Below are 24,849 nucleotides of genomic sequence, written 5' to 3'. Positions count from 1 at the left end.
GTGCAAAATAAAACTATGACGACTAGCAATCTTAAAAAGACAAGTCTAAAGGCATTGTGTCTTAATGCGCGGAGCATTCGCAATAAGCTAGATGAATTAACAGCGCAGATAGATATTAACGGTTATGATATAGTTACGATTGTGGAGACATGGCTGCAGGGTGACCAAGGATGGGAACTGAACATCCAGGGGTATTCAATATTTAGGAAGGACAGGCAAAAAGGGAAAGGAGGTGGGGTAGCGTTGTTAGTAAAGGAGGAAATCAATGCAATAGTGAGGAAGGATATTGGCTCGGAAAATCACAATGTGGATTCTGTACGGGTGGAGCTAAGAAACACCAAGCGGCAGAAAACGTTGGTGGGGTTTGTCCATAGGCCCCCAAACAGTAGTGGAGATGTAGGGGCGGGCATTAAACAGGAAATTAGAGACGCATGCAAGAAGGGTACAACTATAATCATGGGTGACTTTAATTTACATACAGATTGGTCAAACTAAATTAGCAATAATACTGTGGGAGAGGAATTCCTGGAGTGTGTACGTGATTGTTTTCTGGACCAATACGGTGAGAAACCAACTAGAGAACAGGCGATCCTAGACTGGGTATTGTGCAATGAGAAAGGATTAATTAACAATCTTGTTGTGGGGTCCCTTAGGGAAGAGCGACCATAACATGATAGAATTCCTCATTAAGATGGAGAGTGAAGTAGTCGAATCCGAAACTAGGGTCCTGAATCTAAATAAAGGAAATTACGAAAGTATGAGGTGTGAGTTGGCTATGATAGATTGGGGGAACTTTACTACAAGGGATGACGGTGGATAGGCAATGGCTAATATTTAAAGAACATGTGCAGGAATTACAACAATTATTCATTCCTGTCTGGCCCAAAAATAAAACAGGAAAGGTGGCTCAATCGTGGCTTACAAAAGAAGTTAAGGATGGTATTAGATCCAAAGGGGAGACATATAAAATTGCCAGAAAAAGCAGCAAGCCTGAGGATTGGGAGCAGTTTAGAATTCAGCAAAGGAGGACAAAGAGATTGATTAAGAGGGGAAAAATAGAGTATGAGAGTAAACTAGCAGGGAACATAAAAACTGACTGTAAAAGCGTCTATAAATATGTCAAGAGAAAAAGATTAGTGAAGACAAATGTAGGTCCCTTACAGTCAGAGTTTTTTGAGGAGGTAACTTGTAGAATAGATAGGGGAGAACCAGTGGATGTGGTGTATTTGGATTTGCAGAAGGCTTTTGATAAGGTCCCACACAAGAGGTTAGTGTGCAAAATTAAAGCACATGGGATTGGGAGGAATATACTGGCATGGATTGAGAACTGGTTGACAGACAGGAAACAGAGAGTAGGAATAAACGGGTCTTTTTCCAGGTGTCAGGCAGTGACTAGTGGGGTACCGCAGGGATCAGTGCTTGGGCCCCAGCTATTCACAATATATATCAATGATTTGAATGAGGGAACTAAATGTAACATTTCCAAGTTTGCAGACGACACAAAGCTGGGGTGGAATGTGAGCTGTGAGGGGGATGCAAAGAGGCTCCAATGTGATTTAGACAAGTTGGGTGAGTGGGCAAGAACATGGCAGATGCAGTATAACGTGGATAAATGTGAGGTTATTCACTTTGGTTGTAAAAACAGAAAGGCAGATTATCTGAATGGTGATAGATTGGGAAAAGGGGAGGTGCAACAAGACCTGGGTGTCCTTGTACACCAGTCGCTGAAAGCGAGCATTCAGGTGCAGCAAGCAGTTAGGAAGGGGAATGATATGTTGGCCTTCATTGCAAGAGGATTTGAGTACAGGAGCAGAGATGTCTTACTGCAGTTATACAGGGCCTTGGTGAGACCACACCTGGAGTATTGTGTGCAGTTTTGGTCTCCTTATCTGAGGAAGGATGTCCTTGCCATGGAGGGAGTGCAACAAAGGTTTACCAGACTGATTCCTGGGATGGCAGGACTGATGTATGAGGAGAGATTGGGTCGGCTAGGCCTATATTCACTAGAGTTTAGAAGAATGAGAGGTGATCTCATCGAAACATATAAAATTCTAACAGGACTAGACAGACTAGATGCAGGGAGGATGTTCCTGATGGCTGGGGAGTCCAGAACCAGGGGTCACAGTCTCAGGATACGGGGGATGCCATTTAGAACCGAGATGAGGAGAAATTTCTTCACTCAGAGGGTGGTGAACCTGTGGAATTCTCTACCACAGAAGGCAGTGGAGGCCAAGTCATTAGATGTATTCAAGAAGGAGATAGATATATTTCTTAATGCTAAAGGGATCAAGGGATATGGGGAAAAAGCATGAACAGGGTACTGAGTTAGACGATCAGCCATGGTCATTTTGAATGGCGGAGCAGGCCCGAAGGGCTGAATGGCCTACTCTTGCTCCTATTTTCTATGTTTCTATGGTTGCCCTCTGGTACCTCACCTAAGCAGCTTTTCATGTGAACCCAGTGAGTGTTCGCAAGATATTTAACCACATGGGGCATCTCAGATGAGCCCAATCCTGTCCTTATCTGACACTCACACTTTCCAGCAGGAGTCACTGGACTGTGATCAGGAGCTGGAACCCCAGCTGACCCAGTGGCCACCCAGGCTCAGATCAGCTTACTCAGGTCAGTGTGGCCCAATCACACACCAGGCAGCGGACCATTCAAGGACATTCCCTTACCTGCACCACACCCCCTGGATTCACTCCGATCATCATACAGATCCCACGGAATGCAGAATCTTTCTCTTCATTATCACGGATATTTCGCAAAGACGTGCACCTGTGAATTACAAAGGCACACTATAGGAGTCTGAAATCAGCAACACTCAAAACTCTCTGCCCCTCGTGCCAGGCTATGGGTTTGAGCTGCGGCCAGCCCTGCCTGAAGTGGACACACAGCACCTGAGAGTCCCAAGCTGCTCCCGAGTGTCAGAGCGGTCAGTTCACGTGGAAGGCCAGAGGTGCGACAGCTCACCGCCACCTCTGGACTGCACACACTGAATTGTACGGAGCGAAGAAAAAAGGGAGGGGGGGGGGGGAAAAGGAAATGTAACACTCACCAAGGCCTGATGAACTGCTGTAGCATGGGAGCAACTTCCTGGGGACACACATAACCCAGGCGGCCGATGGTTATCGCTGGGGGGAGGAGAGAGAGAGAAAACATCAACAAACAGCATCACCGCCATCACCAGTGGCAGCTCCTCCCAAAGTCAACACGCTCAGAATAGAAAAGATCAACATTCTTTAGTTCAGGATTCAAATGTCTGCATTTTCTAATCATCAGGGCAGTGTTGCAAGGTGCTACAGTCATTGTCCCAGCCCTGCCCATCTCTCTCGTTTGATAACCTTGCTGGTGTCCTGCACTGTAAGCCATCACCTGGTATTCGCAGTCACAGCTCCTCAGGGGAATGGAGAAGAAGAACAACCAGTCTCAGGGTGTGTATCTGATGGGCAAGGAGCTATTTGATGAAAGACCAGCAGGGCTACAGGAATGTACTGCAGCCAAGGGGCAGAAGAGTCAGACAGACACTGGTTCATTATTCAAGATACTGCACTTCCCCAGATCAGTGCAATCAATTCAATGACAATCATTCCCGACGAGAAAGTTTGTGCCACTGCTCTGCATACTTTCAGGAAGTGATTTATAAATTAGAATCCCACAGTGAGCAATTACGGGAATTTTGTAAACCACATGCCTGCCCCAAAAGCACCACTCACCCCAGACCAGACACGAGAAACTGCACAAAGTACAATGCATGCACCCCCAGGAATGGAGGGGGAGCGAGCACAAAATAAAGCAGAAAATAAGCAGCTACACACAAGAGCACTCACCCGCTTCAGAACACTCTGGCAATATCGGCGTCTGAATCAGAGACTTGCATTAAACGCAGGTCCCTGAAAGACCCGTTATCTGTGTCATGCATCAAAGTAGAGAGGTGAGGCACAGACTTCATGTGCCAATGTGCCCGCTCACACTCTGCCTGCAGTCTGATCGGCGCTCATTCTGAGGCTGCTGGGTGCAGCTCTCGCACACCTCAGTGGTCATTTTCCAATCCACCATCCACTTGCTCAGACACCGTACTTATTACACGCTGCTTTCTTGGGCAGGTTAGCAACCCAGTCTTTTTGGGGGGCCGGGATGGTTGTTTAAAAGAGATAAGTAGAGTGCTTTTAAGGCAGGCGAAATGTTTGAGGAGTTTTGGGAATACATGTGCTCAGTTTGGGCCGTGTGTTCTCAGCCAGCGCTCCCGGGGTCTGCAGGATCAGCTTGGATCTTACCGGTGTTCTCCAGCAGAGTCTTGGGAGTGTTTGGTCTATTGATGATCTCCACCAAGTTATTCAGAACCAAAGACACATATGGCTGCATCTCAGCACCTGTCAGACGGCAGATTAATATTCAGATTCCACCTCCACAATTTGTCAATAAATCAATCAGTAATTTCCCCACAATATCCCGACCAATTCAATAACAACTTGCATTTTTACAGCGTCTTTAATGCAATAAAACACCCCAAGGCACTTCACAGGAAAATTATCAAACATTCCTTCTTCTTCCCTTCAAGATTAGTCTTATTTAAATTCAAATCCTTGGTTTATAAAGCTCCATCCTCCCTTCAAGGCTGACGGTGAATTCATTAACCACTTCAATTGAATGTCACCTATTCCCTTGCTGAGTTGAAGACATGCTGCTTTAGAAATCTTGAATGCACTCAATAAATCTATTTTCTTTCACTAGTGCTGCTGTTTCTTTCCCATATCGATGGGCAGCTTAAAAGTTCTATTACCGAGATGTTCTTACAGGTCCCTAAATTAAAGGGTCCACACTGCACCAATAGCTGACTCCTTGCTGGGGTACAGTTCCATGGGGTCAGGGGTCATGATTCACACTGACCAACAGCGGGCTGTGAACGACACCAAATACAAGCCCAATCCTCTCATGTATTTACAGGTAATCAGTCACTGAGAAGGGATCAGGAGCCACTTCCTAGTCCAAGGGCTCGTAGAGCAATTGTAGCGCCAAATGAGGTTAGCTGTACAGCAAAGGCCAGAGGCAGTACCTGGGACCTACTGGTCTGTGAGGCTCAGCATCTTTACTCACTGGGCCATGGAGCGATTGCCACAAATTCTTTTTAATCAGAGACAATAGCACTATCTGATAGAGGACAATGGTCCAAAGATTCAGTCAACACCTCATGAGATTCTGTTCCATCACTCTCTTCAGACATCACCTAAAGCAAAGTCCTCCCAGCAAGAACTCACCCATTTGCATGCAGATCTCCCCGATTGCCCAGGTGGCATTATTGCACACAGAAATAAACTCAGGGTTCAGGTTGGTCCCCAAGATGGGCATGAACTCAGCTAAGAGATGGGGGAGGGGGGAGAGAAAACAGGAAAAAGGAGGTTAAAAACAGCATCCAACAACAGGGCAATGCTTCACACCTGACACCCCCCTTTAGAAAACTGCACCCCCTCTACCCCCAACTGAGGTCACTTAGAATCTGGAGACAAGAGGTCCAGCCGGTCCAGAGGCCTGGATTCTCAATAAGAGGAACAAGGCATCAGATTTAAATACCCCCTCACTGCAGGGAAGGCTGGACAATGCCAGAGGTTAGAGATATACAAAGGGGCAGCCATTCCAACTGCCCTCAAACCAGCAGATTGCCAGTCACAGGTCACCTGCCCATCACCTGGGCAGGGGAGAGAGGGTGGTGTTTGAGGCAAACGAGAGAATATTAAAGGAACTCTGGATCAGACAGTATGAATACATGAGCCATCACAGAGGTCAGCAATACTTTACTTTATCCATCACTTCCAGAGAGGACAGTGTTTCCAAACACTGGGGGTGGGGGGGGAGGTTTCTCACAAACTTGTACATGCAGCCCCCCCTTTACAGGAATGAGGTGACAGGGATAGAGCACTGCCCGGAGCCTGAGACACTCACAACCAGTGTCCATCCACTGAGACTCAGGCAAAAATCTCACCGCACCTTCACCTCTATTGGTCATTACTCCAATACTTTGCCCCACGCACTCTTCCTCCTCGCTGGATTCTCACTCATGAAGCTCACTGCACAATTTCCTGTGCTGATTCATTCCCAGGATCTGCTCCTCTCCCTCCCACAAGCTGCAGGCTTTGAGAACCATGGAACTGCAACCAGCTCCTCCTTACACCTCTCCTGAGGCCCTGCACAAATGCCTCGGTCCTTACCTGGACTTCTCTTCCTTGTTCATCCACTGAAATCAGTGGTGCCAGGAGAGAAAAATAACATAGATCGGGTCTGAGGTATACAATACAGCGAGGTGCACACTGGAGCCCTGGGTGCCTGGTGCCACTGCACTCACCTATACAAGGTTTAACATGCTGAAAACAGGCTTTGGTGAGATCACCTAAAAGTGCAAACGAGCTCTGGCGAACTTCAGGCATTGTGTCCTAGAGAGAGAAGATTACAGGTCATAGAAATCCCCAAACCTGATGGATCAAAGCACCACTTCATCACCCACACACACTCCTCCTCCTCCTCTCCCTGGCACAAGTGCTGCCAGCCGGTCTAGTATTCCATACACAACCACTTCCCATTTCCAAGGCAATAAATCAGCACACAAATCAAGGGGCTCCATCAGTTCCAGAGGGGCACAGTAACTGTTTCACCATTGCACAGAGGGAGTGGGCAAGGGGAGAGGTTTGCTAGCGCCCCAGGCCAGGTTACGAGTACGCGCCCCAGGAATAGGGTACCAGGCCAGGTTACGAGTACGTGCCCCAGGAATAGGGTACCAGGCCAGGTTACGAGTACGTGCCCCAGGAATAGGGTACCAGGCCAGGTTACGAGTACACGCCCCAGAGCAAGCCCCTTCCAGTAACCTGAACCTCCACACACAATGACTACAGGAAGCCATCACATCCCTCTGACAGGGTCGACTTAAAGCAGTCTGCTCACATTTGTCAGTAACACAACCCCTCCCGCGAGCATATATTTTTACACATGTTTACAGATAGTAATTCAAAGGGCCTGCAGAATTAAACCCTAGAAATGGAGTATTGAACAGTTTGGGTCATTTGGCAGTAGGACCTGGATTAGATCACGTGAATACCTGGCATTCTCAGGTTCACCTTCAAGTGAGGGATTCACCAGGTCTGGGCCCAGAATCACCGTCAACATCAGTGCTGCCCCTTTACTGAGCGGGCTACTGACAGTGGTGGCACTCACCTCAGTCAGAAGGGCGTGGGTTTAAGCACTTGAACACAATCTGTGCAGTACTAAGGGAGTGCTGCACTGTCAGAGGTGCCGGCTTTTGGATGAGACGTTAAACCAAACGTCCGCCCCCTCAGGTGAATGTAAAAGATCCCACGGCACTATTTCGAAGAGCAGTGTTCTCCCAATGTCCTGCCCAACATTTATCCCTCAACCAACATCTCACACAGAGTAACTGGTCATTTCTCATTGTGGGATCTTGCTTAGCGCAAATTGGCTGCCACGTTGCCCTACGTTATAACAGTGACTGCACATCCTGGGAATGTCTTCATTGGCTGTGAAGTACACCAGGACATCCTGAGGTCATGAAAGGCTCTATTATAAATGCAAGTTTGATTTCTTTCTTTCACCTGCATACACTGGAAGAGAAGGGTCATGATGTTGCTCCGGGCTACCAGCTGTTCCACATGGCCACCAAGTCCCTCCGCTAGGCCACTCAGCAGATCCAGTGCTACGATCATGAAGTCCTTGTCCGGAGCCTCGTACTGATCTGGCTGCGTGTTGTACATCTGAAAATGTTTGCATCGTAAGTACATCGGTGGGAAACAATTAGTTTACTATGCTGCACAGCTTAGAATCAGTGCTTCACACACGGGGGGCCAACAGCTTGTTTGGTGGGGGAGGTGTTTAATGGTCATTGTCCCCATATGCAGCCACTGTATAGTACTGTTCCAACAGGGGCAGATAGGTGGAACCAGTTCATATACCCACACAGCAGTAACCCTCGCACACCCACCCATACACAGCGGAGAATGAAGTTATAAAAGATTGACAGCAATGCGCTCAGAATAGAAACTTCAACAGAGTTTATTCAGTATTCAAATGTCTGCGTTTTCTACTCATCACAGCACATCTCCCAGTCAGTCCAGCCCTGGAGTCATTCAGCATAACCCAATCCTCTCATCCAACAAACACCCCCCCCCCCCATATCTTCAGGTCTTCTGCAGAACAGCCAGCATTCAAACAATCCTCATTAAAACCCACAGAGGCTGTAACTTGAGACCAGGGAGATTTTGCCCACTATAACTCACTCATTGAACACAGCTGCCAGAATCCCACTGTACGCTAATGTTAGCTCCAGTCAGCACGTACTCGGCAGGGATGAAGGTGCACCCTGCTACTGAATCTCTGCAGCTAGTGTTAGGTGAGGAACAGCACAGAAAGCTCCAAGGCCCTGTAAATCCCACAACCAAACTTCACAAATGGTACATTTTTCTGATTCAAACACATCCAAAGAGCTTGTCCAGCAAAAGGACCTTACCATGGCCTGGGCCAGCGTTTTCTGCACGAGCGTGACACAACGCTGATAGACGGGCTCACAGTACGGAAGGAAGCCACTCTGCAGAGCCGTGGCCACTGATGAGAGGCACTGGGGAAGAATAAGGAACAATGAATATCGGTACCACAAAGAGAGGAGATGCAAACAATAGGGGAACTGCAAAGAGGGAGTGCGTTAGGGTCAACGGCAAAGGTCGCCGGAGCAATCGCACCTGTAATGCAACCATTAGTATCAACTGTACATCTCACAGGTTATCTTTGGGAGCAGAGCCTGGATCGGACTTTGCAAGAAGATATGCCAGTTTCCATCCAAAGAGGAGTACAGGCCAGCCCAGGGATCTGAAGCACTCTCCGAGCCATGACCAACGTCAGGTGCCGGTCAAGGGTGACAGCTTCCAGTAAATTACTCCAACAATCACATCGATTTTCTTGCCTCATCTCCCGAAGGTACCAACTATAGCTGGAATGCAGTTCCATGGGCAGCAGCCACGGTGAGTGTCAGCTGATTACTTCACTGAGCCGGTGGCAGGGGGGGGGGGGGGGGGGAAGAAATCACAAGCCCAATCCCACCCTCACGGGACATTCCAGGCAGGGGGTTTCTGGACGGTGATCAGGAGCAGGAATCCTGGCTGATTTCCCCCTTCCCTTAGTGCTGAGATCTGCACAGAGCAGGGATTGAATCTGCAACCTTCCTGGTCTGCACAGCTCAGTACCTCAGCACACAGTGCACCGAACAATTTAAAGAGTATTTAAGTGACTATGCCCTGCTGTGTAATAAATGAGATGGAAGTTAATGTTAGATCGGAGGGGTTTTGATCAGGTAAATTGGGGGGTGGGGGGGAAACTATTTTCCACTGGTTGGTGAGTCAGTAACTTGAGGGCATCAATTTAAGATCATCACCAGGAAAACAAAGAGAGGTTGGGTGAACTTTTATTAGCAGAGGGTTGTTAGGACATGGAAGACCTGACCAGAAACAGTGACAGAAGCAGAATCCAGAATAGCATTTAAATGGGAAGGGGATAAATATCTGACAAAGAAACATTTCAAAGGATACGGGGCAAGAGCAGAGGAACAGGATTAGGTGGAGATCTCTTTCAAAGAGCCGGCACAGGCACGATGGGCCGAGTGGCCTCCTACTCTGCTGTGAAGTTCTATGATCTCAAACTCAGGGTGTTTTAGTGAGAGGGGGTGTTGAGGACAGAATTCCTAGCCAGAGAGATCCCCCTGGGACACTATATTGCCCAATCCTCACTCACCTCCAACAGAGGGAAGAGATCCTTGTCTTCATCCTTCAGCTCATTCCATTTCTGAATGAGGGGAGGCATCAGCTTCTGGATGTACTCCTATGGGTGCAGAGTGGAACACAGTCATTAAAATCCACACTGGCAACCAAAGATCTGAACTGGAGCCCGGATATTCCAGCTCCAACACAGTAAAACAGCCCAGCACGCACAGACAGAATTAAAACCACTCCCTCCTGCTGGGCTTGGCACCTCGTTGATCAGATTCCAGGGGTGGGGGCATCGGTGCAACATACCACAGGTGATTATTCAAGCAAAAAACAATGAACTGAGCAAGCACACCCAGTCAGATAGGAGAAGCAGGGCATGCAGGCTCAGGAAAAAAAAAACAGAAAAAGGCTTCTGTGCTGGCAGTTTTACCAGTACAACATCGTACAATGCCCAGCGGCACCAGGCCCGCTGTCCTGCACTGCTCTAGCCTCAGGTTCTTAGGGAGGAAGAAGTGTCCTAGGAGAATGAATTGGGAATAATCAAAGTAAGGGATGATGGTAACCCCAACCGCTCACTGCCACGGCCGGTGCCCGCAGCTGCAGGGCACGATGTTGGGGCCAGGGGAGAAGAGGAAAAAGGATATTTGGAACTCAGAAAACCAAATTTTGAAAAGCACTGCCCAGTTTCAGAACAGCCTTTCACAAAGAGCTTTTCTCAACACTCCTGGACCAATGCTCGGACCAGCACTTCCACAACCTCCAGGAAAAGACTCGAGCAGCAGTCACCAAAAGGCACTGCCTTACTATGACAGACGTCAGGCAATGCTTTTCCAAACAGGATGATCTCTTACGAGCCAAATATTGTCCGACACACTCTCCCCACTCTGTGCCATTGCACCATGTTGTTGCTACGTTAAAATCCACAGTTGCCAACTCTAATTTATTCTTTCCCAGGGCCTCAAACTGTGAAACACCTTAGCTCTGAGTCCTTTCCTTCCTCCTAAAATATACAGGCATTAAAACCCAAGTTTGGTGTCAGGGAATCACGAATTACCTCATTTTCTGTCCTACTTTACGACCCTTACTGGCATAGCGTGGGCCCTGGCCTCTGGGTTCAAATAAAAACATTGCCTGAATTCTGCACTGACCTCAACTCGCCAGGATGGCGAGTCTGCAATCTAAACTCGGTACCCTCTGACCTCCTCCCCCGACTGTAAACATAACTAACGTGTGTGCGCACACAAAGGCCACGGCACCCCCCACCGCGCGTGCAAAGGCCACGCCACCCCCCACCGCGCGTGCAAAGGCCACGCCACCCCCCACCGCGCGGGCAAAGGCCACGCCACCCCCCACCGCGCGGGCAAAGGCCACGCCCCCCGGGCAAAGGCCACGCCCCCCGGGCAAAGGCCACACCGCGCGGGCAAAGGCCACGCCCCCCGACCGCGCGGGCAAAGGCCACGCCCCCCGACCGCGCGGGCAAAGGCCACGCCCCCCGACCGCGCGGGCAAAGGCCACGCCCCCGACCGCGCGGGCAAAGGCCACGCCCCCGACCGCGCGGGCAAAGGCCACGCCCCCCGACCGCGCGGGCAAAGGCCACGCCCCCCGACCGCGCGTGCAAAGGCCACGCCCCCCCGACCGCGCGTGCAAAGGCCACGCCCCCCCGACCGTATATGTAAAGGGCAGTGACACAGTTGCTGCCTACTGGCTGATTGAGGTGATGTCCCACGGAGTCGGCCAATGTGCCGATGGCATCGTACAGAATCAGCAGGTTCTTGTGCTGGTACTTCCCAAACGCAAACACCAGAGTGTCCAGGATGCAGCTGAGATACGGGACGAGCTCAGTGCAGGCCTCCTCCTCCAACGTAGCAAACGCACTGAGGGGAGAACAATTGCAGAGTCAGGAACACAGACTGAAGTTGGCCAGAGTTACACACCAGACAGGAGAAATTTACAGGTGCTCGAGACGTGAGACGAGATTCAGTCCCAAGTTATAACAAGCCCCTCCCTTCAGCTCCAACACCAGCTGACAACGACCCACAGCGATAAGCCTGGCTTGTACAGAATGCCTAAGGATGGTCTATATGCACAGACAGCCAGTACTGCAGTCTCCAGATCAGACAGTATGAATATATACACACATCATTCTCATGTATTGACACTTATCCATCACTTCCAGAGTCTCGATCAGTACAGGAGCTGAAATTGCAAGATTTACCCTCAGCTCACTGCCCCACCCAAAGCTGGGCTGGCTGCCAACCTGCACACCTTAACAATAATCTCCACCCCACCCTGCCCAAAACAAAACTCAGCTAAATGGCAGCTGGCAGAATAACATAGAACTTGATGTGTAGGTCACAATGTCATTGACGTGTCTCAGCCACAAGAGTGGAACAGCCTTCTGGCTCACGTGACTCCCACTGGCACATGGCTGCCCACCAGTACCTCCAAATGGTCAGGCTTCACTGGTCTCTATTCAGAGTAGTCGGGGCTATTGGGCAGCAGGGTACCACGCAACATCCCCACACATACTCCCAGCAGGAGTCACCGGACAGGCTGGTCTCCCCCTCCCTAGCCCAGGGGATGGTGTGCTCTAAAATTTTGTTTCACACTCGTGCCTGATGTGTGGGTCACTTGTTCTAGCAGCATTTAGGCTCTCCCCACCTTCTCGGGCAGCCATCAGCTGCAGCAAGACAGCTCTACAGATTCAGTTTGTACAAGACTAAAGAGAGCTGCTCCATTGTGGGTATGAAGTGACCCTGCAGGCCCATCTCACCTGCACGCTGCCTCTTGCACTCGCTTGTTTCCATCCAGGATTCGCTTCAGGAGTTCAGTCATCAGTGGTTTGAGGTACTGATCTGGCGGCTGGCTGACCACCCAGTGCGCGTAGCGGCTCAGGGTCCAGCAGGCGATTGAGCGCACCAGTGCCTTTTTATCCGGCAGACACTGTATGAGGTGCGGGATCAGCTCAGGGAGGTACGGGACCATCCCTTGCATACAACCTACGGCCAGAAATAAAGGAAGATTAGGCACAATCCAATGGGAAAAGGATGAGTAGGAACACTACCGACACAACAGTGTGCAGTTATTAGCAGATGCTACCCAGTAACATTTCAAGAGTGAGCTGAAATGATTATGAGAAGGGTGCGTTGTAAACTGTTGGGATTCAGATTAGGACCGGATCAGATTCAAAGCTCAACTCGGTACATGCCTGATTCACTCGGACTCCTGCACTGAGGCAGATCCTACAGAGCTGAAATCTGCACATATTTGGACCCTTGGAATAGGCCATTTATAAAAGGTGTTAGGTCTGGGCCAGAGAGCAGCAGGCAGACCCCATCAATGAGGTGCGAGTTAAAAGTCAGGACAGGGGCAAGTTGGAAGCAGTTGTCCAGAATGCAAGCACAAACACGCACACCATGCCATTAGAGGCTTTAACTGGCTCCTATACTTCTTCAGACATGTCCCTTCCAGAGCCTCTCCCACCAACAGTACAGGGCACATTTCCAACATTCCTCAACTCCTGCTCCATACCTTCAGCGATTGCTCCCAGAACCAGGATTCCAGACTCTTTAACAACCCAATCTGGATGGAACAGCAGCCCCTTCAGCAGTGGCAGGAGGTGAGGCAGAAGATCGTCCCGGAAAACGTTGGCCAAGACATCCAGGGCAGCAGCCGAGCATTTCCCTATCAAGAATAGACAACAGTGTGAAGAGCAGTGTTCACCCCAGTACATCGCAGAGTGTGCGCACACACTCTCAGCCCAGACAATGCACCCCCCCCACAAACACAGCCCAGAGTACGTACACCCCCTCTCACACAGTCCAGAGAATGTACACCCCTCCCACAAACACACACACACAGCCCGGAGAACATACACCCCTCCCACAAACACACACACAGCCCAGAGTACGTACAACCCCCACAAACACACACACAGCCGAGAGTACATACACCCTCCCACTATAAATACACACAGCCCATTGGATAGGGCTTCAAACTAAAAAAAACAAAGGGGGGGGGAAAAAAAGAGGGGAAATTTAGAAATCTAAAGAGGAAAGACAAGGCAACAGAGCAGTGCAGCGAAATGATAAGCAGAGCGTGACAGGAAGGGACAGAGTGTTTAACGGTAATAGTGCATCAGCAAATAAGGTCAAAGCAGAGAAAAATGGTAAAAAGTTAAAATTAAAACCTCTTCATCTGAATGCGCGAAGCATTCATAACAAGGTAGACGAATTAGTGGCACAAATAGAGATAAATGGGTTTCATCTAATAGCCATTACAAAGACATGGTTGCAAGGTGACCAAGTTTGGGAACTAAATATTCCAGGGTACTTGACATTTTGAAAAGGCAGGCAAAATGGAAAAGGAAGGGGTGTAGCCCTAATAATAAAGGATGACATAAGGGCAGTGGTGAGAAGTTGCTCAGAGGATCAGGAAGTGGAATCAGAATGGGTGGAGATAAGAAATAAGGGGCAGAACACAGTAGTTTGTAGGCCTTCTAACAGCAGCTATTCCGTTGGAGAGTGTAAATCAAGAAATAATAGGAGCTTGTAACAAAGGTAATGCAGTAATCATGGGGGACTTCAATCATCATGTAGACTGAGCAAATCAAATTGGCAAAGGGAGTCTGGAGGACGAGTTCATGGAATGCATTCGAGAGTCGTGGAACCAACCAGGGAACAGGCTATTTTAGATCTTGTACTGAGTAATCAGACAGGGTTAATTAGTAATCGCATAGTAAGGGATCCTCTGGGGAAGTGTAATCATAATATGACAGAATTTCACATTGAGTTTGAGAGTGATTTACTTAAGTCTGAAACTGGAGTCGTCTTAAATAAACTTAAACAGGAATGAGGAGCGAGTTGGCTACGGTAGATTGGGAAATTAGATTAGAGTATGACCGTAGATAAGCATTGGCAAACATTTAAAGAAATATTTCAAAATTCTCAACAAATATACATTCCATTGAGAAATGAAAACTTCACAGGAAAAGTGATTCATCCGTGGCTAACTAAAGAAATTAAAATAGTATTAGATCAAGAGAGGCTTATAATGTTGCCAAGAAGAGTAGTAAGCCTGAGAATTGGGAGAGTTAGAAACCAGCAACGGACGACCAAAAAATTGATAAAAAGGGAGAAATTAGAATGAGTAAAGTAGCAAGGAATATAAAAACAGATTGTAAGAGCTTCTACAAGTATGTAAAAAGGAAGAGAGTAACAAAAGTAAACATGGGTCCTTTAGAGGCTGAGACAGGAGAAATTATAATGGGGCATAAGGAAGTGGCAGAGACATTAGACAAATATTTTGTATCTGTCTTCACAGAAGACACAAAAAACATACCAGAAATAGTGGGGAACCAAGGGGCTAATGAGTGAGGAACTTAAAGTAGTTAATATCAGTAGAGAAAAAGTACTAGAGAAATGAATGGGACTAAAAGCCGATAAATCCCCTGGACCTGATGGCCTACATCCGAGGGTTCTAAAAGAGGTGGCTGCAGAGATAGTGGATGCATTGGTTGAGATCTTCCAAAATTCCCTAGATTCTAGAATCTAGGTCCCAGCAGATTGGAAGGTAGTTAATGTAACCCCGCTAAGGGAGAGAGAAAACAGAACTATTGGCCAGTTAGCCTGACATCAGTCAGCAGGAAAATGCTGGACTCCATTAAACAAGTGGTAACGGGGCACTTAGAAAATCAGAATATGATTAGGCAGAGTCAACATGGTTTTATGAAAGGGAAATCATGTTTATTAGAGTTTTTTGAGGATGTAACTAGCAGGATAAAGGGGAACCAGTGGATGTAGTATATTTGGATTTTCAAATGGCATTCGATAAGGTGTCACATAAAAGCTCGTTACACAAGATAAGAACTCATGAGGTTGGGATAATAGGGTCATTCTCAGGTTGTCAGGCTGTAACTAGTGGGGTGCCGCAAGGATCAGTGCTTGGGCCTCAGCTATTTACAATCTATATTAATGATGTGGATGAAGGGACCCAGTGTAATGTATCCAAGTTTGCTGACAATACAAAGCTAGGTGGGAAAGTAAGCTGTGGAGGAGGACACAGAGTCTGTAAAGGGATATAGACAGGTTAAGTGAGTGGGCAAGAAGGTGGCAGATGGAGTATAATGTGGGGAAATGTGAGGTTATTCACTTTGGTAGGAAAAATAGAAAAACAGAATATTTTTTAAAATGGCAAGAAACCATTAAATGTTGGTGTTCAGAGACATTTGGGTATCCTTGTACAAGAAACAGTTATTATGCAGGAACAGCAAGCAATTAGGAAGGCAAATGGCATGTTGGTCTTTATTGCAAGGGGGTTGGAATATAAGTTGTACTGGGCTTTGGTGAGACCACACCTGAAGTACTGTGTACAGTTTTGGTCTCCTTATCTAAGGAAAGATATACTTGTCTTAGAGGCAGTGCAACGAAGGTTCACTAGATTGATTCCTGGGATGAGAGGATTGTCCTGTGATGAGATTGAGTAGAATGGGCCCACACTCTCTGGAGTTTAGAAGAATGAGAGGTGATCTCATTGAAACGTGTAAGATTCTGAGGGGGCTTGACAGGGTAGATGCTGAGAGGTTGTTTCCCCTGGCTTGCAAGTCTAGAACTAGGGGACATAGTCTCAGGATAAGGAGTCGGCCATTTAGGACTGAGATGAGGAGGGATTTCTTCACTCACAGGGTTGTGAATCTTTGGAATTCTCTACCCCAGAGGGCTGTGGATGCTGAGTCGTTGAGTATATTCAAGGCTAAGGTCGATAGATTTTTGAACACTAAGGGAATCGAGGGATAGGGCTGAGAAGTGGAGTTGAGGTCGACGATCAGCCATGATCTGACTGAATGGCGGAACAGGCTCGAGGGGCCGGCTCGCTCCTACTTCTAATGTTCTTACACAGCCCAGGGTACGTTCACCACGACCAAACACCCCCCCCCCACAAACACCCCAGAGTACGTACATCCCCCCCACCCAAACATACGGCCACCCACCCCCACCCTAGAGTACTGAGTTCTTGGCACCTCCCCTAGTGGCTGAGTCAGTAAATAAGACCCTGCCCAGGAAACCAGACACTACACAAACATACTCAGGTTCCAGTCAGAGAGCGTGTCATCATCGTCGTCATCAAAGTCCTCATCTTCCTCGGTAGCATCCTCTTCGTGCTGCAGCGTAACGGTGCGGGACTTATGGAAGCGAGGTTTTATGTCCTGCTCACTATCCGGGACCGCTTCATCCTCTTCTACGTCACCCTGTGCACGTGCAGAAGGCAGCAAGGAGACAGATCAGCAAATAAAAGTCAGAAGATACCACAGAGTCTACGCAAGAGTTCATTCCACAAGTGCAGTACATGTTAAGATGCAGAGTTACACTGGCCCAACGACAGAACAGCGTGACATTTCTCCATTACCCACACCAGTCATCTTTGAGCCCTCTGAGCAAAATTGGTCAATTCTGTGCCAGGGGTCAAGGTTCACCAGGTACTGCATCAAGTTGGCCCCAAGTTCATTCCACACAAAACCCCTGGCTGCATTTGGCCCCAGTTCCCAAAACTTTCCCACTGCCCAATCCCCAGCTCCGACCCAATTTACAGAAAGCATTACAACAGTTAACAGTTCTCACCTTCAAAAGGATTATGTCAATCTCCGAGTATTTCATCCCATTCACTAAAATAGGAATCAATCTAAAAGACAAAAACATCACATCTTGTTTATTAACAGAATGATGACCCACCACCAAAAGCAAAACATAAAGGTGGGATATCAGATACCCTTACCTTAGAAGGGATGCAACGAAGGTTCACTAGATTGATTCCTGGGATGAGAGGGTTGTCCTACGAGGAGAGATTGAGTAGAACAGGCCTATGCTCTCTGGAGTTTAGAAGAATGAGAGGGGATCTCATTGAAACATCTAAGATTCTGAGGGGGCTTGACAGGGTAGATGCTGAGAGGCTGTTTCCTCTGGCTGGAGAGTCTAGAACTAGGGGGCATACTCTCAGGATAAGGGATCGGCCATTTAAGATTGAGATGAGGAGGAATTTCTTCACTCAGAGGGTTGTGAATCTTTGGAATTCTCTACCCCAGAGGGCTGTGGATGCTGAATCATTGAATATATTCAAGGCTAAGATAGATAAATTTTTGGACTCCAGGGGAATCAAGGGATATGGGGCTCGGGAAGGAAAGTGGAGTTGAGGTCAAAGATCAGCCACGATCTTATTGAATGGCGGAGCAGGCTCGAGGGGCCCTATGGCCTATTCCTGCTCCTATTTCTTATGTTCTTATTACAGTAACAAGGTACCTCTCATTCAGCAATTTGCCAACTCAAAAGAAAAGCGCATCTCACACTTCCCACGACATTGTAACCCAAAAGCCTTTTCACCTTGTCCAGAACAGAACCAGAGGACGCGGCCTGCACTCAAAGGGGGTAAATTCAAAACTAATCTGCTGAAACATTATTTCAGTGAGCGAGTGGTCAATCCTATTGACAGACTCCGAGGAGACGGTGGGCGCAGTTAGTATTGATTCATTCAGATGTAAACAGATGTAAGTGTAACAGGCTTGGAAGGAACAGGTGACTTTGGACATATGGTCCCCAAAGCTCTCCACCACTGGGGGTTTTCCTCACCTCATGTCTGGGTCTGTTTGATAGAGATTGATTGCTCTGATTAGTGAACAATCCATTATCAAGTGACTACCAAAATGGAAGAAGGCGAACTCGATGGACCTTCGTCTTTTCTCGTCCATTAATTCCTAGGACGGTGGGTCCCCCCACTAATCCCATCACCCTGAATCTACTGGTGCTTACTGTATTAGGTGTCCCGATAGCACCTCTTTGCAGATCGGTTGTTCCGCCAACGTCAGCCAGAACTCGCATGCTTCCAATGCCACATTTTCATCAGCATCCTGCGTCCTCTGCAGCATGTACTGGAGATGGGGGGAACGGGAGGGAGAAAGAACAGCATGGAGTCATTTTGTGAGCTCCTGACAGAACTAACACACAGAACAACCCTGTCACTGTAGACACGGTGGCTTGTAACTAGTGGGGTGCCGCAAGGATCAGTGCTTGGGCCCCAGATATTTACAATCTATATTAATGACTTAGATAACGGGACCGAGTGTAATGTATCCAAGTTTGCTGACAATACAAAGCTAGGTGGGAAAGTAAGCTGTGAGGAGGACAAGAGTCTGCAAAGGGATATAGACAAGTTAAGTGAGTGGGCAAGGAGGCAGATGGAGTATAATATGGGGAAATGTGAGGTTATGTTAGCAATAGAAACACAATATTTTTTAAATAGTGAGAAACTAGTAAATGTTGATGTTCAGAGAGATTTGGTGTCTTTGTACACAAAGCACAAAGTTAACATGCAAGTACAGCAAACAATTAGAATGGTAAATGGTATGTTGGCCTTTATTGCAAGGGGGTTGGAGTGTAAGAGTAAGGAAGTCTTGCTGCAATTGTACAGGGCTTTGGTGAGACCTCACCTGGAGAACTATGTAGTTTTAGTCTCCTTATCTAAGGAAGGATATACTTACCTTAAGAGGCGATGCAACGAAGGTTCACTAGATTAATTTCTGGGATGAGACGGTTGTCCTATGAGGAGAGGTTGAGTAGAATGGGCCTATACACTCTGGGGTTTAGAAGAATGAGAGGTGATCTCATTGAAACATTAGATTCTGAGGGGGCTTCACAGATTAGAACTAGAGGGCATAGTTGCAGGATAAGGGGTCGGCCACTTAGGACTGAGATGAGGAGGAATCTCTTGACTCAGATGATTGTGAATCTTTGGAATTCTCTACCCCAGAGGGCTGTGGATGCTGAGTCATTGAATATGTTCAAGGTTGAGATCGATAAATTTTTGGACTCCAAGGGATATGGGGATCGGGCGGGAAAGTGGAGTTAACGTTGAAGACCAGCCACAATCTTTTTTTTTTATTATTCGTTCATGGGATGTGGGCGTCGCTGGCGAGGCCGGCATGTATTGCCCATCCCTAATTGCCCTTGAGAAGGTGGTGGTGAGCCGCTGCCTTGAACCGCTGCAGTCTGTGTGGTGAAGGTTCTCCCACAGTGCTGTTAGGTAGGGAGTTCCAGGATTTTGACCCAGTGACTATGAAGGAACAGCGATATATTTCCAAGTCGGGATGGTGTGTGACTTGGAGGGGAACGTGCAGGTGTTGTTCCCACGTGCCTGCTGCCCTTGTCCTTCTAGGTGGTAGAGGTTGCGGGTTTGGGAGGTGCTGTTGAAGAAGCCTTGGTGAGTTGCTGCAGTGCATCCTGTGGATGGTACACACTGCAGCCATGGTGCGCCGGTGGTGAAGGGAGTGAATGGGGTGCCAATCAAGCAGGCTGTTTTGTCCTGGATGGTGTCGAGCTTCTCGAGTGTTGTTGGAGCTGCACTCATCCAGGCAAGTGGAGGGTATTCCATCACACTCCTGACTTGTGCCTTGTAGATGGCGGAAAGGCTTTGGGGAGTCAGGAGGTGAGTCACTCGCCACAGAATACCCAGCCTCTGACCTGCTCTTGTCGACACAGTATTTATGTGGCTCGTCCAGTTGAGTTTCTGGTCAATGGTGACCCCCAGGATGTTGATGGTGGGGGATTCGGCGATGGTAATGCCGTTGAATGTCAAGGGGAGGTGGTTAGACTCTCTCTTGTTGGAGATGGTCATTGCCTGGCGCGAATGTTACTTGCCACTTATGAGCCCAAATCTGGATGTTGTCCAGGTCTTGCTGCACGCGGGCACGGACTGCTTCATTATTTGAGGGGTTGCGAATGGAACCGAACACTGTGCAGTCATCAGCGAACATCCCCATTTCTAACATTATGATGGAGGGAACGTCATTGATGAAGCAGCTGAAGATGGTTGGGCCTCGGACACTGCCCTGAGGAACTCCTGCTGCAATGTCCTGGGGCTGAGATGATTGGCCTCCAACAATCACTACCATCTTCCTTTGTGCTAGGTATGACTCCAGCCACTGGAGAGCTTTCCCCCTGATTCTCACTGACTTCAATTTTACCTGGGCTCCTTGGTGCCACACTCGGTCAAATGCTGCCTTGATGTCAAGGGCAGTCACTCTCACCTCACCTCTGGAATTCAGCTCTTTGTCCATGTTTGGACCATGGCTGTAATGAGGTCTGGGGCCGAGTGGTCCTGGCGGAACCCAAACTGAGCATCAGTGAGCAGGTTATTGGTGAGTAAGTGCTGCTTGATAGCACTGTCGACGACACCTTCCATCACTTTGCTGATGATTGAGAGTAGACTGATGGGGCGGTAATTGGCCGGATTGGATTTGTCCTGCTTTTTGTGGACAGGATATACCTGAGCAATTTTCCACATTGTCGGGTAGATGCCAGTGTTGTAGCTGTACTGGAACAGCTTGGCTAGAGGCGCAGCTAGTTCTAGAGCACAAGACTGCAGCACTATAGCCGGGATGTTGTCGGGGCCCATAGCCTTTGCTGTATCCAGTGCACTCAGCTGTTTCTTGATATCACGTGGACTAAATCAAATTGGCTGAAGACTGGCTTCTGTGATGGTTGGGATATCGGGAGGAGGCCGAGATGGATCATCCACTCGGCACTTCTGGCTAAAGATGGTTGCGAACACTTCAGCCTTGTCTTTTGCACTCACGTGCTGGACTCCGCCATCATTGAGGATGGGGATGTTTACAGATCCTCCTCCTCCCGTTAGTTGTTTAATTGTCCACCACCATTCACGACTGGATGTGGCAGAACTGCAGAGCTTTGATCTGATCCGTTGGCTGTGGAATCGCTTAGCTCCATCTGTAGTATGTTGCTTCCGCTGTTTAGCATGCATGTAGTCCTGAGTTGTAGCTTTACCAGGATGGCACCTCATTTTTAGGTATGCCTGGTGCTGCTCCTGGCATGCTCTTCTACACTCCTCATTAAACCAGGGTTGATCCCCTGGCTTGTTCGTAATGGTAGAGTGAGGAATATGCCGGGCCATGAGGTTGCAGATTGTGCTGGAATACAATTCTGTTGCTGCTGATGGCCCACAGCGCCTCATGGATGCTCAGTTTTGAGCTGCCAGATCTGTTCTGAATCTATCCCATTTAGCACAGTGATAGTGCCACACAACACGTTGGATGGTGTCCTCAGTGCGAAGACGGGACTTCGTCTCCATGAGGACTGTGCGGTGGTTACTCCTACCAATACTGTCATGGACAGATGTATTTGCGACAGGTAGATTGGTGAGGACGAGGTCAAGTAAGTTTTTCCCTCGCGTTGGTTCGCTCTCCACCTGCCGCAGGCCCAGTCTAGCAGCTATGTCCTTCAGGACTTGGCCAGCTTGGTCAGTAGTTGTCTAAAATCAGAGGTGTAATAGACATACCTGGCTTATATTGTGTGTACACAGACATGTACCTGTTCATACCTGGACAGTGGATACATAACTACATCTCACCACACACACGATGCAGACACGTACCTGGATTATACTGTGCATGTGTGGAATAAGCCGATCTATCCGAACCTCCAGCAGCATCACTAGTGCCCGACACACATTCTTCCTCACCTCTGAATCCTCATCTGTCGCCAGTGCAAATAAGTGCTGCAGGAAACAACCAGGGCTTTCAATTTGAGCACAGACCAACTCCAAGACTGTATGACAGACAAGCTTCACTTCTACTGACCAGTCCCATTGAGGAGTGCTTTTATTTTAATGCCGCCTCTTACACCCTTATCCAATGAAGTCACCCCCACGGGTCATGTCACAGGTCAGCCAAGTCACATTTTCAACACATCATTGACCTCTACACTTGTGCACAAAATCAGGCCAGTTTCCAGGCACACAGACAGGTTTCCCAGTGTGGGCACCATCTCCAAATGGAAGACGGAGCCTGGGAGAAATAAAATGAAACTTAAAAAGTTAAATAAAAATAGGAGAGCAACGGGCAGGCCAAGGAAGTGGTTTCAGTAATGACAGTAACTGGTAATATTACAGCTCCTTTCTGTCACAATGAGGGCTGAAAGCTTTCTAAACAGTTGTAATTAAAAGAATTGTAATTCTTTTAATACCCAATTGAAAGAATTTAATTGCAACACAATCAATAAAATGTACCTCCCCTTTAATTACAGGAATGTCTCAAACCAAGACTCTGGAGGTCAGTAAACTCTAGCTACATCCTGAACATTGCACAATTCACCCAGTCTGCCGACAACAAGAGGTTACCTAATTTTGGTCTGACTGGAGAAGCACAAAGTGTGGGGATCAAAGGAGAATCCATTCAATAAAACCACTTAATAAAGCAGGGTGCCCTGAGGCAGCTCGTACCCTCCACCCAAGGGCAACAGGACTGCTCAGCTATTCCTTAGAGGGAGTTTCAGATGGGTGGAGAGCAGCAAATAAATCTCAACAGCAAAGGGTTTTTTTTAAATCGCAGCACTTTTGCTGGGCAAAGGGGCCAATTTTCCAGCACCTCACCCAAGGTCCCATTCTTCATGCCCAAGCCAGTGAGTGTTGCTGGGCACAGCCAGAGGCGACTCTGCTCATGCACACTTTCCAGCAGGAGTCTCTTGATAGTGACCAGGAGTAGGGTCCCTGGCTGATTTTCCTCTCCAGTTCAGGGGCTCCCACTGCTGCACAGGCCAGGAATGTAACCTGGGCCTTTGGTACAGATGGCTGACCTAGGACACTGTTTTTACAAACTAAGTCATCAGGGGAGTCTTGAGAACAGTGGCCACAAACCCATCACTCCAAAATACTTTTGAGAAACACCCACCTCGATGAAGGTATCGACGTTTTCCATCAGTGCCTGGGCCCTGCCGATGATGAACTGATTCACACAAGCGATTGCGTGGGACCTGAGAGACACGTACACACGCGAGTTATTACCTCTGCCTTTCCAGGACATATTCCCGTTTTACACAGTTGAGCAATAGGATTTAACAATTGTTCACCTGATCTTAGGACTACAGTGTTTGAAAAACTGCAGGAACTTGGGAATCATGATGTTGAGGGGTCTATTCAGAGCATCACTGTCCAGCATCTCAGATGAATCCTCACAAATCTTCTGCAAAGCTCCAAATGCTCCCTCACAGGTGTTGTAATCCTCGGAGTTGAGCAGGTTACAGAGTTGAGGCAGGAGCTCTGGCCAAGCCTGCAGCTCTCCCTTTGAAGCAATGGTAGTGATCAAAATACCTGCACAAACCAGACTACAGGGTCAGACAAGCACCTGCAATACAACAGATCAACATGGCGGGGACCGGGCGGAGCGCGCAGGCAGGGGGACTTCAAACTACAACTGGTGTCTCAATGACAGGGCCAGGTGTATCGGGGGTGGTGGGGGAGGGAGAGAGAGAGAGAAAAAGACGGGTGCGTTTCAATGGGAGAGAGAAGGGGGTGGTGCAACCAGAGATAGCTAATGTATGGGGACGAGTGCAACATAATACAGGGATAACACACACTCACACAGACAGCCAGTGTGTTGGACTCTGGATCAGACAGTATGAATACGCAGATCATCAGCATCACATTACTATTTGTCCATCACTTCCAGAGAGATTGCCAACCATAGCATACTCCTTCCCCAACACCATATCACAGCATGGGCATAGCCATTTCTGAAGGGCCCTGGCAGAATGCCCTGAATAATGTACTCGGGCTCCTTGTAATGGGCAGAGTTCCATACAACAAATCACTCAAGTCTTACGGCGTAACCAAATCAAACGAAACCCTTTTGAAATACCGCAATATAGACATGCTAGGGTTAAAGCACCATGCACACAAATTAAAACTAGCACTCTCTTCTCCTGTACCCACCAGCTGAGACTGAGGAGGGGGTCTCATGTCATGACCTCACTGTAGGGAACTGCAGTCCCCAAGTTTAGAGATTGTAAGCAGATGGGATTTTAGTAACTGGACAAGTATAATGTTGTACTGTTACAAAAGCCTGCCCAAGATAGAACCATGGAATCAGCTATTGAACTTCTGAACTGGAACTGGCCCCTACAGCATGGCCCACTTTAACTGGGTTGCTTGAGGAGCTGACCACTTAACTGAGGATGTGCCTTGTGATGTAGATCCCAGTATGTGTCTGCAAACTAACTGTCTCATTTAGCTTGGAACAAAGGTACTGAAACCA

The 24,849-nt window shown here is 48.1% G+C and overlaps 1 protein-coding gene and 2 non-coding genes across 7 annotated transcripts in view; all 3 read right to left on the bottom strand.

The window, feature by feature from the left end:
• Positions 1 to 24,849, bottom strand: part of LOC137304351 (transportin-2) — a 41,158-nt gene that overhangs the window by 4,380 nt on the left and 11,929 nt on the right. For all 5 annotated transcript variants that reach the window (XM_067972906.1, XM_067972909.1, XM_067972910.1 and 2 more), the window contains exons 5-21: positions 23,666 to 23,906; positions 23,488 to 23,569; positions 22,194 to 22,316; positions 18,557 to 18,675; positions 17,375 to 17,435; positions 16,842 to 17,004; positions 13,290 to 13,442; positions 12,532 to 12,757; positions 11,461 to 11,632; positions 9,784 to 9,870; positions 8,510 to 8,617; positions 7,599 to 7,757; positions 6,341 to 6,428; positions 5,259 to 5,357; positions 4,278 to 4,373; positions 3,059 to 3,134; positions 2,679 to 2,778 (exon numbers count right to left, since the gene is read on the bottom strand). In XM_067972906.1, the coding sequence (XP_067829007.1) occupies positions 2,679 to 2,778; positions 3,059 to 3,134; positions 4,278 to 4,373; positions 5,259 to 5,357; positions 6,341 to 6,428; positions 7,599 to 7,757; positions 8,510 to 8,617; positions 9,784 to 9,870; positions 11,461 to 11,632; positions 12,532 to 12,757; positions 13,290 to 13,442; positions 16,842 to 17,004; positions 17,375 to 17,435; positions 18,557 to 18,675; positions 22,194 to 22,316; positions 23,488 to 23,569; positions 23,666 to 23,906 (2,153 nt within the window). The remainder of the gene's footprint in view (positions 1 to 2,678; positions 2,779 to 3,058; positions 3,135 to 4,277; positions 4,374 to 5,258; positions 5,358 to 6,340; positions 6,429 to 7,598; positions 7,758 to 8,509; positions 8,618 to 9,783; positions 9,871 to 11,460; positions 11,633 to 12,531; positions 12,758 to 13,289; positions 13,443 to 16,841; positions 17,005 to 17,374; positions 17,436 to 18,556; positions 18,676 to 22,193; positions 22,317 to 23,487; positions 23,570 to 23,665; positions 23,907 to 24,849) is intronic.
• LOC137304562 (small nucleolar RNA SNORD41) lies at positions 5,743 to 5,814 on the bottom strand. The gene has a single exon (XR_010958590.1). It is a non-coding gene; the product is annotated as a small nucleolar RNA SNORD41 (small nucleolar RNA).
• On the bottom strand, positions 24,200 to 24,264 carry LOC137304563 (small nucleolar RNA SNORD41). The gene has a single exon (XR_010958591.1). It is a non-coding gene; the product is annotated as a small nucleolar RNA SNORD41 (small nucleolar RNA).

Source organism: Heptranchias perlo, chromosome 37 (genome assembly GCF_035084215.1).
Source record: "Heptranchias perlo isolate sHepPer1 chromosome 37, sHepPer1.hap1, whole genome shotgun sequence".
Taxonomy (NCBI): domain Eukaryota; kingdom Metazoa; phylum Chordata; class Chondrichthyes; order Hexanchiformes; family Hexanchidae; genus Heptranchias; species Heptranchias perlo.
This window is presented reverse-complemented; position numbering and strand designations above follow the sequence as displayed.